Below are 12587 nucleotides of genomic sequence, written 5' to 3' on the forward strand. Positions count from 1 at the left end.
ACTGTGCTACCACTGTATGCACCCGTAACTACTACACGACCACAACGAGAAATTGTTATTGCTCATTTAGGTCGTGGGTACGAACATTATATTCGGTTGGATTTATCTAGAGATTTTCCAGTGTCGCCGATATTAATTAACTGGGACACATGTCGTGACAGTAGCGTTGAAGGATGAGACCTTTTGTATGCATATCGGCGAGCACAGTGGGATAGATTATCAAGAGCTGCAGGATATGGCGTTTAGTGTCATTACTTTTTAGTGAACTTACTGTTTAAGTGAAAGTACTGTTTAATTGGAATTATTGTTTATTCAAATTACTGTTGAGTGAAATTTCTGAATTTGAATTACTGTTTAATGCCATTACTGAACTTCAGATTACTGTTTAATTGGAATTACTGTTTCTAGTAAAACTGAAACAACTAAAATAAACATACTAACAATATTGTTTAGTAAATATTGATATTGCTACTTAGTACAACTGAAACAACTAAAATAAACATACTAGTAATACTGTTTAAACATCACTAATCATTTGGCCAAATGCCAATCATGCATAAGCTTATCCACTTCCTCTGCCCACACCTCTGCCGTCTCTTCATCTACGCGTCGAAGAGATGCTAACATACCAGTGCCCACAGTAGCCCACCGATTAACCCACTGCAAAAACAAAAAACAAAAAACAAAACAAAATGTTATTAATTAATATTACTGTTAAAAACTTGTATTAACAGATAAAATCAAAATTACTTACAAGCTCACTGTTCGAACGAGTGAGAACCGTCTGTGGGTGTGCATCCATGTCGGGCATGATGTGTAGATGTGAATATCTAGTGTACCACTCCATGTACGTCTCATCACATGCTGATGGAATCTGAGCAAGAGTGTATAGCATCAACATGAGCGTCGATGCTGCTGGGAAAAATCCCCAACTATTGTCAGCAATCACAACTGGATGCTCTAACCGATACCGACTGATATTCCAAGGACGTACAACCTTCGTGCCCCTGAAAGCCGGCATGGGTACAATCTGGATATACCCCAACTGACGGAGACATCTATCAGGCATATACGACTCTATGACATCCCGGTATCGTATCCATCCTCTATAGATAGTCCTAGGAGTGCGGGTCACTATGTTAGGACCGTATGGCATCCACATCACCTACAAATGTAACAAGTTAATTATTATAAAAGTAAATTAATATATTTTAAAAAATTTATTGCTGTACAAGTAGAAATCGTACCTCCGCCGCTGTCAATCTATCAAGACGGCGACGCAAATCTCTCAAACGAGTCTCTGTCCTAGGCTGCTGTGTCGGTATCCAGATACGAGCTCGGGAAGCGTCCGGATGGGGTGTGATTCCCTCTCGCTGAGGTCTGAAACACGAGAAATACTCGTATATCCACGCCTGCAAAAGAGTCAGACAACCCGCTATCTGTCCACAATCTCCTCTACTAGCAACACCTAGCTGTCGGTATAGGTATGCTAGTGTAGCTGTGCCCCAGGAGTATCCAGCCACATCCTCTACCCCATCCTGCACCTCTAGTACGCATGCGGGTCAGATTCGGTCGCCACTCTTATCTATAAACAAGGCAGAACCGAACATCAAAAACATCCACCTGATAGCCTCAAACTCAGACATCCGACCTATAAAGCATAAAGAGACAACTGAAGTGCAGAATACCTCGCCACCTTTCCAATGGGAAGCCAGCAACACATCTCTAGTCACCCTAAACAACTCCATCACTACCGACTGAAGCTGTTCCCCACTAATACTAGCAGACACCAGTCGCCCCTTCACTGGGATACGTAGAATCTCCCAGACATCATGCAGCATAATCGTCATCTCCCCAAATGGCATGTGAAATGATGATGTATATGGCTGCCACCGCTCCACAAAAGCACATATAAGGGGAATATCAATGTGTGTGTACATGGTAGATGGGAGGTGTGCTAGTTGTGATCCCCGTATAAGCGCCCTGACCTCTAGACGAGCGCTCTTATACCACTCATTCAATTTCCTGCAGAATGTCCCTCTAGTGTGGCCCCTGAGCTCCGACCTCAGCTGTCCGATCCATATGGTAGAAGCGACATGTCCCAAGAAGCTGGGAATCACAGTACCATCAATTGGTCCACCGGGGACCGGATCCGTCACAACCCAGTCATCGTCTACAACATTCCTTAAGCGCTTACTACTCTCTACAATAGTATTAAACGTATACCATTTAAACAATTTTTCTATAGTAAAGTAAATTAATAAAAAAAATTATGAGAAAAATGTAAATTATTTACCAGATGACTCGGCACGACCACCCTTCCCCTTCGCCGCCCGACGAACTAGGCTAGGATCGCCCTCGGGAAAATCCTCACCATCATCCATGGTAACATAATCCTCATCGTCACTCATGGGCCGCTGCACTGTCACGTGCGCCCTTTGAGCATCCGCCATGAGCCTCTCTGCTCCTCGTTCCCTCCGAACAGAGGCTGTGACGCCACGTCTAGAAGGAATGTGATGTCTGGAACCCTCTCCAATGTCACGCTGGAAAATAAACATTCAACAGTTACTTATAAAAAAATTTCTAAAAGCAATACGCTAAATTTCTAAAAACAGCAAGCTAAATTTATAAATATAATCCGCTAAATATTTCTAAAAACAACATGCTAAAGTTCTACAAAAAAAAAATAATACGCTAAATATTTCTAAAAACAACACGCTAAAGTTCAAAAAACAATACGCTAACTACTATTTTTTTTTTAGTTTTTAGTTTTCTGTCCTGAAAATTGGGACAGAAAACCGACCGGTTTTCGTAGCGGCGGGTCCAGGACCCGCCGCTCTCTCTTAACGGCGGGTCCAATACCCGCCATGAGTACAATCATGGCGGGTCCAGGTACCCGCCATACTAATAACATGGCGGGTCCTGGACCCGCCATGAGTAAAATCAAACGAATTTCTGTCCCGATTTTTGGGACAGAAAACTAAAAAAAAAAAATTTAAAAACAAATGTACAAAAACTATTAAGTTCAAACACATACCGGAATGATCCCTACTGCTTTTCCTTTACCTCCACGTCCAGCCATAATTAGTTCGGGTTCTTTTTCGGGTTTGAATTAATGTGTTTGGGAGTTAGAATGTCAATTTGAACTTAATTTTTCAAATATAAAGGGAAAGGGCAAAATTGTAATTTGGGGGCGGTATGTGGGAAATAAGGGGCGATGTGAAGAAAATCACATTTTTTTTGAACAAGTTCAATTTAGCAATTTTTTTATACACGCACGTGTAAAATCGGTCCCCAACCGGCCAATCCTTTATTCACCACTGTTCGAGCCCATTTAAATTAACAGCAGACTAAGCTAGATATGTGAAATCCTATTGGGTCCTGCCCAACCCGACTTCTGAACATGTTTATGTTTAGTTAAAAAAAATTTATAATAGAGAATGTGAATACTGATAGTACATTGCTTTTCTTAATGTTTGGTTTTACAATTTTATTCTAGAGATGAGAATCACTTTGTGGGAATCATTAATTCCTCCATTCTCTCCTATTAATCAAATTTGATTCCATATCAAATTTGATTCGCATTTCATATCAAATTTAACCATTAATAACATGTTAATCAATCCCATGATTTTCTTTTTCACGCTCTTGTTCGTAATGTTATATTATATCTATTCATATGTTAATGTAATATATTATTATATTATTGATAACATTAGGATATTATCCCGAGAACCAAAAAGGATATTCACCTAAGAAACGCCGCGTACTGATCCTCCAAAGAGATTCGTCTGGCGGATCACCAAGGTATCATCAAAAGAGACCCGTCGGCGAACCTATGAGGCGAATCTCCTTGAACACTCATTCGCCATTGGAACGGCTGAGCCGACCCAACCATAAAGACCATTAATGAGCTATCAATTAGCTAACCGCCGACTTAAAGGTAACTTGTAACCGCCATTAATGGAGACTTTCTAGTTACTGTAAGTTACAACTTCCTAGCTATATATAGCCTACGTCTCAGGCTATCAAGGTACACATTCACTTACCCTTTGTCAATTCATTTTGCTCTCTTGTTCTTCCTTACTGACTTTGGCATCGGAGCTTCCCCCCGTCGAATCCAACGACGCTCCCACAGGAACGGAAGTTGATCAGAATTTCTCCGCTTGTCATCAATTATGTAATAAAGTTTTTATTAGTTTAAATAAATAAATAAAATTTGACTTTTTCCACATTTTGATTTCGATTTGAGCTTCGACATTTGAACCAAATACTTTAAAAGTGATTTGATTCCAATCTTCAAACAAAAGAAATAAATAACTATTCTGATTTTATAATATTCCAATTTCGATATCTAATTCTGATTTTAAAGTTTGAACCAAACACTCCGTAAATAAATTCTTATGAAAATATTAATAACTTTTTTAATCTACAAGACTTCAAGATTAATGTCAAAGATAAAAAAAAAAATTAGTTTAAAAGGAAATGAAATTATGTTTTTATTTATTTTAAATTTAAAATTGTAAAAAACCAGAAAAAATCATATGATGGTTTTTTTTTTTTGTTTGTTTGTTTGTAAAAAAGCTCAAGATCTAACGAAGTCGCTGATTGGAAGGCAAACGACGACGTTTGAGATGTGCCTGGGTGGAACTAGTAAATTTAGTTCCCTTGTTCCATTTTATTAACGGAAAAATAGTCTCAAAAGAAAACACTCTCACCTGAGCTCGCTACCATATCTAAAACTCGGATCTAAAGCTCTTTAGGGTTTCGCTGACAGAATACTCCAACGATGGCTATGGCTGCTTTGAGACGCGAAGGGAGGCGATTCGCAGCTCCTCTGATCTCCCCTCAACCCATCACCGCTATCCGATCATCTCTTATTGCTGAGTACGATCCCTTCCTCTCTTTCCCTTTTTTTTGTTTGTTCGCCCTTTCTCTCGGTTCGACTCTTCGATTGGATGATGATAAGCTGGGAAAAATTTAATTGGTTATAATTTTTGAAATATGTGATTATTTTGCATCAACCAAGTCGATTGGGAAATTATGGTGGATTTGATTTGCTTCTATTTTGATGGAGAGATTTTTTATATTTATATTTTTGAAAGAATTTATTCTTATGGTAAGGTGAAGTGCGTTTTAAAGGTTTGGGCAGTTGATTTTTAGATAAAGAATGATAAATTTTTTGGAACTTTAGATAATTTTTTTGAAACTTTGATGTTTCCAGTCAGAGGGTTGTTTGTTTAGTTTTTGATGGAAATTTAACTCGTCTAATATGAGCCCCTTTGAGCTACAGAAAGGAGGCCTTGTAGGTGTGGAGGGGAGAGGTCTTTCCTTATAGATAAAATAGATGCTTAGTGATAACTAAACCATTCACTAGTTTTGGTGCTGAACTGTATCTTCTATGCAAGACCTTCCAATTTCATATATGAAATGTTCGATGATGTAAGAGATTATAAATAGTGAATTTTCTTAGAACTGAATGTGGGTTCATTGTAGCAATGATATAGCATACTTAAAATATGCAAATTCTAGTGAATGGTTCAAAAATTCTTTCCTTTATAAATTTAGCTTCTGCATTGTCTGAGTTCAGTGTTGTACATATCTAACTCAAACTCTCTCGAGTCAATAACCGGGATGATCCACGCGAAAGGTTCCATTATAATAGAATGCAAAATGAAAACACATGTTGAGGCACATTGTTCTCTTCGAAGGCTGTTAAATCTCCTAATATATGGAGAGAATCTGAATTTTTATATCTACCTGCTCATTTGCAAATATTTTGTTCATAGATAGTTACTATTCCTGATTCCAGTTGGCTTAGAAGATTGAATTTTAACACTGAACCTAAATAAGTTTGCTTGGTGCACAGGGAGCAGGTCCCTGTGGGTGTACGTTCCATTTCAACTCAAATTGGTGAGAGCTATTTCCTCAGTGACTGATACTTTCTCCATTGATTTTTGACTTGCAGCTTTTTTTTTTTTTTTTTTTTTTTTTTAAAGTTCCTAAAAATGTGGATAATTGGTGTTTCTTGTGCAGTCCGAAACCGTATGAAGAGTGTAAAAAATATTCAGAAAATCACAAAGGCTATGAAAATGGTTGCAGCCTCAAAGCTAAGGGGAGTTCAATCCAGAACAGAAAATTCTCGTGGCCTATGGCAGCCATTTACTGCACTTCTTGGCGATTTTCCTAGTATGTTCGTTAAAAGGAAATTGAGTTACTTGCCTTATATAGTATATCCAGTTTATATAACTTAAGGATGAGATTTTCAGTATAATTTTAACGTGGACTTGAAATGGTTTTATCTGTGGCTGCGTTGTTAATGTCCATATCTGACTTAGCAGCTGGATTTTACCTTTTTTCTCTTATTCTGCTGTACTTATTTATGTCTTATTTAAAAATTACAATGGTTTGGTGGTGTTTGACATTTATATACTATGTTATATATTAAGCCAAATTATTGTTTTGGATTTTGCAATGATATTCATTTGGTCTCTTTATCACCGTCGGACGTGTATTTTTGTAATCGAAAGTTGATGTATTTCCCCAAGAAACTGAGATTATGTGCATGTCAATAGGTTATGGTGTTTCAAAAATTTTATCAGGCAAGGTTTTGTAGCTTCTTTGTATTTAATCTTGAAATGCTTATGTCTTTTTCCCTTCCTCTAATCTATTTGAAGCTTATATAAAATTCATGGTGAAAACAGATGAGAGCATGTGGAATTGTGGAGAAAGAATCTCCCAAACTTTGGGAAATTTAAGCCTCAAAGAAATTCAATATTGATTTTTCATTTTAAATTTCGTAGGCTGTTTATTGAAGTGCAGAAAGAATTTTGCTGTATTCATACGCAATTGCTGTTTTATTACAAACTTTGGGAATCTGTTTGGTTTTTTATCCTGCAAATACTTAATGTTATATGCTGATTCTAAGTGGAAACTCATGTTTCAAAACTGTCTTTGCTTGGTGATTTTATAAATTCCTATGCTACTAGCTATTCTTTCTCTTCAAATATTTTCTGTTCCATTCTCCCTTTACACATGCATTGTTGTTGTGCTTGCCAGGTGTTGATGTGAAGAAGAATGTTATAATTACTGTTTCCTCAGACAAAGGTCTCTGTGGAGGAATTAATTCCACTTCAGTCAAGATTAGCAAGGCTATCTACAGAATGACTTCTGGTAGATTTTATTTTCTCTTTCAGATTGTTAGTGGAAAGCTCTAAATGTCTTGGCAAACTTAAATATGTTTTTCCGATTCCCACAGGTCCTGAGAAAGAAGCAAAATATGTTATCATAGGAGAGAAGGCAAAAGCTCAGTTAGTGCGTGATTCAAAGAAAGACATTGCACTGTCCATCAGTGAGGTGCAGAAGAATCCATTGAGTTATACCCAGGTCAGTTGTTATCTATTTCTTTATCAAATAAATTATTTTCTTTTTGTCTATGTGCTTTGTTTTGTCTTACTGCTGACGGATTTAATAAGTGTACTATTGGGTTGTGATATTATATGGACCAGGATGAATGATTTGTTCCATTGATTTTTATAATATTTATTCTCCCCATAGATGGGTTTGTGTATATTTTGTGAAAGCATGCCAATTTTCTATCTGGTTGGATTCAGTAGTGGGACAAACTGTTCCATGTTAGAACGCTCTGTAGATCTTTTACTGTGACTTGATTCAACTGAAATATCCAAATTTGGCCTTTCAGGTCTCTGTTCTGGCAGATGACATATTAAAGAATGTGGAATTTGATGCTTTGAGGGTTGTCTTCAACAAGTTCCATTCCGTTGTCGCATTTCTGCCAACAGTTGCAACTGTTTTGTCTCCTGAGGTGAATTAGAATGTGGACCTAATGATTTGGTGATTTTTATGCTTTGATGTGTTTTCTGAATGTGGATGTTATATTGAAAATATGTTGATATAGGTTCTGGAGAGAGAAGCTGAATCTGGTGGAAAGATTGGAGATCTAGACTCTTATGAGATCGAAGGTGGTGAAACAAAGGGTGAAATACTTCAGAATCTTGCCGAGTTCCAGTTTTCTTGTGTAAGTGTTAATAAAATTTTACTCTTTCTGCAGTGTTTGGAATCGTCTGCATTAATCTGGAAACATATACGCACTTAACCTGTAATTCTGAAAATTTGATGTACTATAACTTCTACCTCTTGTTTCAAGTTTGTTGCGAGATAAGGAAATGATTGTTTTTAAGGTCCTTAGTTCATTCATTACATAACTTGTTGGTAATCTGTAAAGAGGCTTTGCTATCTCACTTGATCCTGTTAATAATTTGATGGCTGAATGAGGGATACGAGATATTTGATGCATAACAGCTTTTTATGTAAGTATGATACGTTTTATTGTGATTTAAGTTGGTTTCTTGGGTTTATTTGGAATTTTAAACTTTCCAGGTCATGTTCAACGCTGTATTGGAGAATGCATGCAGTGAAATGGGAGCAAGGATGTCTGCCATGGACAGCTCAAGTAGAAATGCTGGTGATATGCTTGATCGCTTGACACTTACATACAACAGGTCTCTCTCTCTCTCTCTCTCTCTCTCTTCCCCCTCAGATAAACAATATATGCAAACTGGAAATTTAACCTTTGCTGGTAAAAGGGTGAATTTTCTCCATTGATGTTGCCCAACCAACTTGGTTGTTCTTACTGGTCTGAATGGAAGTTAATTTAGTGTAATAGGCGGGTGTCAAGCGACTTAATTTTGTTTTGTTTGGCATGCCACACCTGTTGGAGCTAATTGATGGGCAATTACTTTGGTTTTTATATTCTTATGACTTGTTTCGAAATTTATGTGAATGATTTTCTTACAGAACTCGTCAAGCATCTATTACTACCGAGTTGATTGAAATTATATCTGGAGCGTCAGCATTGGAGGGTTAATTGAAGAAATCTTGCAGCTAATGTACTTGATGGTGACGAAATAAGGTCTTATTTAAGTTTTCTCTCGTAAAATCTTTTGATGGATGTTTCTCTTTTGAGCTACTCCAATAATCCTCCCCAGCATTGTACTTGGTTTTCTGGGAATTGAAAATGCATTTTTGTGGTGGTCGCTTTTGTTTTATTTGTACTCGTGCCTTGAAAAAGAAGCTGAAAGGCCATTTTCTGAAAGTAAAGAATTCTTTGTAAATTGTATTACCATGTTAGCTTCAACTTATATCACATTGACACATTAGCAGCAAAATGGTCTCAAATCTTAATTTGTTTGTAGACTGCCATAAAATATTTTTGTTGGCGTGACTTTATCTATTGTACATTGAAGTTTAATGACAATAGTGAAGGAATAGCTCAAATGGAACAACCATTTGACCAGTAAATTGAAAATGATGCATCTGTATTAATATGAGGCAGGCTTAAGTGCTGGTTCTGAAAAACTGAAGAGGACTATAACGGCTGCATTGCCCTACCTTCCTATCAATTTCTAAGTCACTGAGGGACATGAGCCAAGCCCATTATACATGCTCCCAAGCCCATTGAATATGGCTATAGGGAACCATAAGCCACGGTCTAGTAGTCCATTATCTCACAATTACGTTGTAAAAGGTACCACCAATGCCAATAGGCAGGTCTGATGAATTCTCTTTCTACTTGAATACTCTCTCTTGTTTGATTTACTAACTTGAGTGTCAGAGTGTTTTTAAGGACTGTTCCCGGTATAGGTGCAGGTCGGATTTCGAGGATCACCCTAATTTTTCACATCTCCATTATTTGGTAGGGTGAGTGTGGAGAACTAGTGATCCTTACCCCATCCCAAAGATCCGTAAAAAATGAGCGACCCGTAGGCACAACCCTTGTAAAGGAGATGTTCACTCTTTGTCGGGATCTCCAACCTTAGGCAGGAGGAACCCCCTCTGAGCCCTGGGGTGGCGTCGCTAAACCTGATCCCTCTACTCGTGGAGGTAGAGCTGGAAGAGGAGGAAGCCACCACCACCGCTCAACTGGTCAATGTGACCACAGTTTCCAAATAACCTAGGTGGTGCAAATCGTGACACAGATGAAAATAATCGAGCAGCAGCGGAACTTGCAAGAGGAACGACTTCACTTCGTAAACTATATGAGCAGAGCAGAGCTCGCCTCAGTACAACCGTTGGTCCTAAGCCATGCCATCGCCAATCCACCTACCTCTTAGATGACCACCATAAGCAGACCAATGACTTTGACCATGGCACCCCAAAAGGTCGAAGAATTACTCGAATCCAAAATCTAGTGGTTCCTCGATAAGTAGGCATTATATGGAGTAATGAGGTAACATCACCTCCAGCAAAACAACCCTAATTAATCGAATCATTGACACCCGTTTTTCGAGAGACTGGAAAGCTCCCCGACTAGCTTTATACTCCGGAACCGAAGACCTCAATGATCAGATAGCCTCCTTTATGAGCACCATCAATCTCTTTTACTTCGGAACCGAAGACCTCAATGATCAGATAGCCTCCTTTATGAGGACCATCAATCTCTATTCAAAAGACGAACATCATGTGCATGGTTTTCCCCGCAACCCTCTCATGCAGCGCTCAGGAATGGTACCGTGCCATCGCCCTTAACTCCTTCCATCTCTTGAAGGATCTTTTCCTATCAAGGTTCACGATGACGACATCAAATGTCAGAAAAATTAGCTGGGACCTCAATAGACTCGGCAAAGGCCCACGTAACCATTTAGAAACTTCCTCTCAAGATTCCACCATCTGGCCTCTTAGGTCAAAGGCCTCAACTTTGAGGTTGCGCATAATGCACTGGCAAAGGGCCTCCTATGAGGCCCCCAAGCAAAAATGTTTTCGAAAGATGTCCAGGTCTTTCGAGGAGCTGATAGCCATGTATGAAGAGTTTGAAAAAGATAAAGCCAAAGGCGATTCCAAGCGTGAAGAGAAGGGGAAGCAGCCCGCGAAATCTAGTGAGGATGGAGAAGCAAGAGGGACGAAAGACCAATGTCTTATCAACCTTGGAGGGAGCTGGAGCATGCAAACAACAGATCAGCAGTCAAACCAGACAGATCCTTAGGCAAGGAGGTGCACTATGCAGAGCGCAACACTCCTCAACCACCACGCAAGGATGGACAAGGGCAGTCCCCACTGGAAAGGGAATCAAAGCATCGGACAGATAAAGAGCAATGTTGTAAATACCACAAGTCCTCTGGACATGTAACAAAGAACTGCAACCAGCTGCAAAGGAAATTGATAAACTACTGGAATATGGAGCCTCGCCCAGAGCGGCTCGACATGCAGATCTGACTCACAGGCCACGTGATTTAGTACTTAGGCCCGAGGACAACAAAAAATCCAAATACTAGGGCGAGAGATAAAGAGCAATATTGTAAATACCACAAGTCCTCTGGACATCTAACAAAGAACTGCAACCAGTTGCAAAGGAAATTGATAAACTACTGGAATATGGAGCCTCGCCCAGAGCGGCCCGACATGCAGATCTGACTCACAGGCCACTTGATCTAGTACTTAGGCGCGAGGACAACAAAAGATCCAAATACTAGGGCGAGATCCAGGTGATTAGAGAGGGCCCCCCAGCCCATGGTGGAGCCTTTACGTCCACCGGAAAAAGAAAGGCTTTCGTTGAAGCATATTGACAGTACAACCCCCTTTACGCACACAACACTCGAAGGCTTTAGTAGCCACTGTAGCAATTAGAAATTTCAACATCTACAAGATCTTGGTGGACATCGGAAGCTCTGTCAATCTGCTAACTCTGAAGGCTTTGAAAGCCATGAAGGGCTATACAACTATGCTCTGCGAAGGAACTCTCCTACTGGTCGACCTGTTCGATATAGAGGTGGCTGTCTGAGGAATGATCTCCCTACCCATTGTCTTATCTGGAGGAGCAAACAAGGTGGAGCTCGAAGGAGAATGGGTGGTAGTAGACATCCTCTTGGCCTACAATGCCATTCTCGGCAGCCCAGTTCTCTGAGCAGCAGTGACCTTAATCAACATCTCGGCCCTAAGCTTGACCTTGCCCAGTGTAAGAGGCGTCATCACTATTATCGGTGACAGGCAACTGGCAAAAATAATTCACTAGCAAGCCATGCACCCTCGGACTACGGTGCATGTCGATGGAGACCTAATGGACATGCGAGGATACAACCAACGTCCCATCGAGCCAATACTTGACTATTTCGTCACGGAGTGCGCGCTAAAGATTGGCACGCAGCTCCCGGTTGAGCTAGAAGCCTCCATTCAAAATGGTGCTCAACGTCAACGCATAGATCTTCACCTTGAGCACGACAGACATCACACGAGTCTTCCTAGAGCATGCCACACACAGGCTAGACATCGATCCCACCCACACGATAATCAAACAGAAGAGACTACACGCCAAGGACAAGCAATTGTCAATCAAGGCAGAGATTAGCAAGCTCCTTTATGTTAATTTTATTAGGGAGGTACATTATCCCGATTGACTCTCTAATGTAGAACTGTAAAGAAGAGCAACATAAATCATCGTATGTGTGCAGACTTAACTGATGTCAATAGAGCTTGCCTTAAGGATTGTTTTCCTTTGACTAATATCGATCAACTACTTGACCAAATAGCTAGTTGTAAAATCTTGTCTCAATTTGACGCTATTACTAGTTTCT

The 12587-nt window shown here is 39.6% G+C and overlaps 1 protein-coding gene across 1 annotated transcript; it reads left to right on the plus strand.

Moving 5' to 3' along the window:
- Positions 1–4682: 4682 nt before the first annotated feature.
- Positions 4683–9188, plus strand: LOC136208848 (ATP synthase subunit gamma, mitochondrial). The gene is made up of 9 exons (XM_066000102.1): positions 4683–4887; positions 5870–5913; positions 6037–6189; positions 7060–7173; positions 7259–7386; positions 7703–7825; positions 7919–8038; positions 8401–8522; positions 8818–9188. Exons 1-9 carry the CDS (start codon positions 4790–4792, stop codon positions 8885–8887), a joined length of 972 nt encoding a protein of 323 aa, XP_065856174.1. The 5' UTR covers positions 4683–4789; the 3' UTR covers positions 8888–9188.
- The last annotated feature ends 3399 nt before the right edge of the window (positions 9189–12587 follow it).

The sequence above is a fragment of the Euphorbia lathyris genome, chromosome 10 (assembly GCF_963576675.1).
Source record: "Euphorbia lathyris chromosome 10, ddEupLath1.1, whole genome shotgun sequence".
Classification (NCBI taxonomy): domain Eukaryota; kingdom Viridiplantae; phylum Streptophyta; class Magnoliopsida; order Malpighiales; family Euphorbiaceae; genus Euphorbia; species Euphorbia lathyris.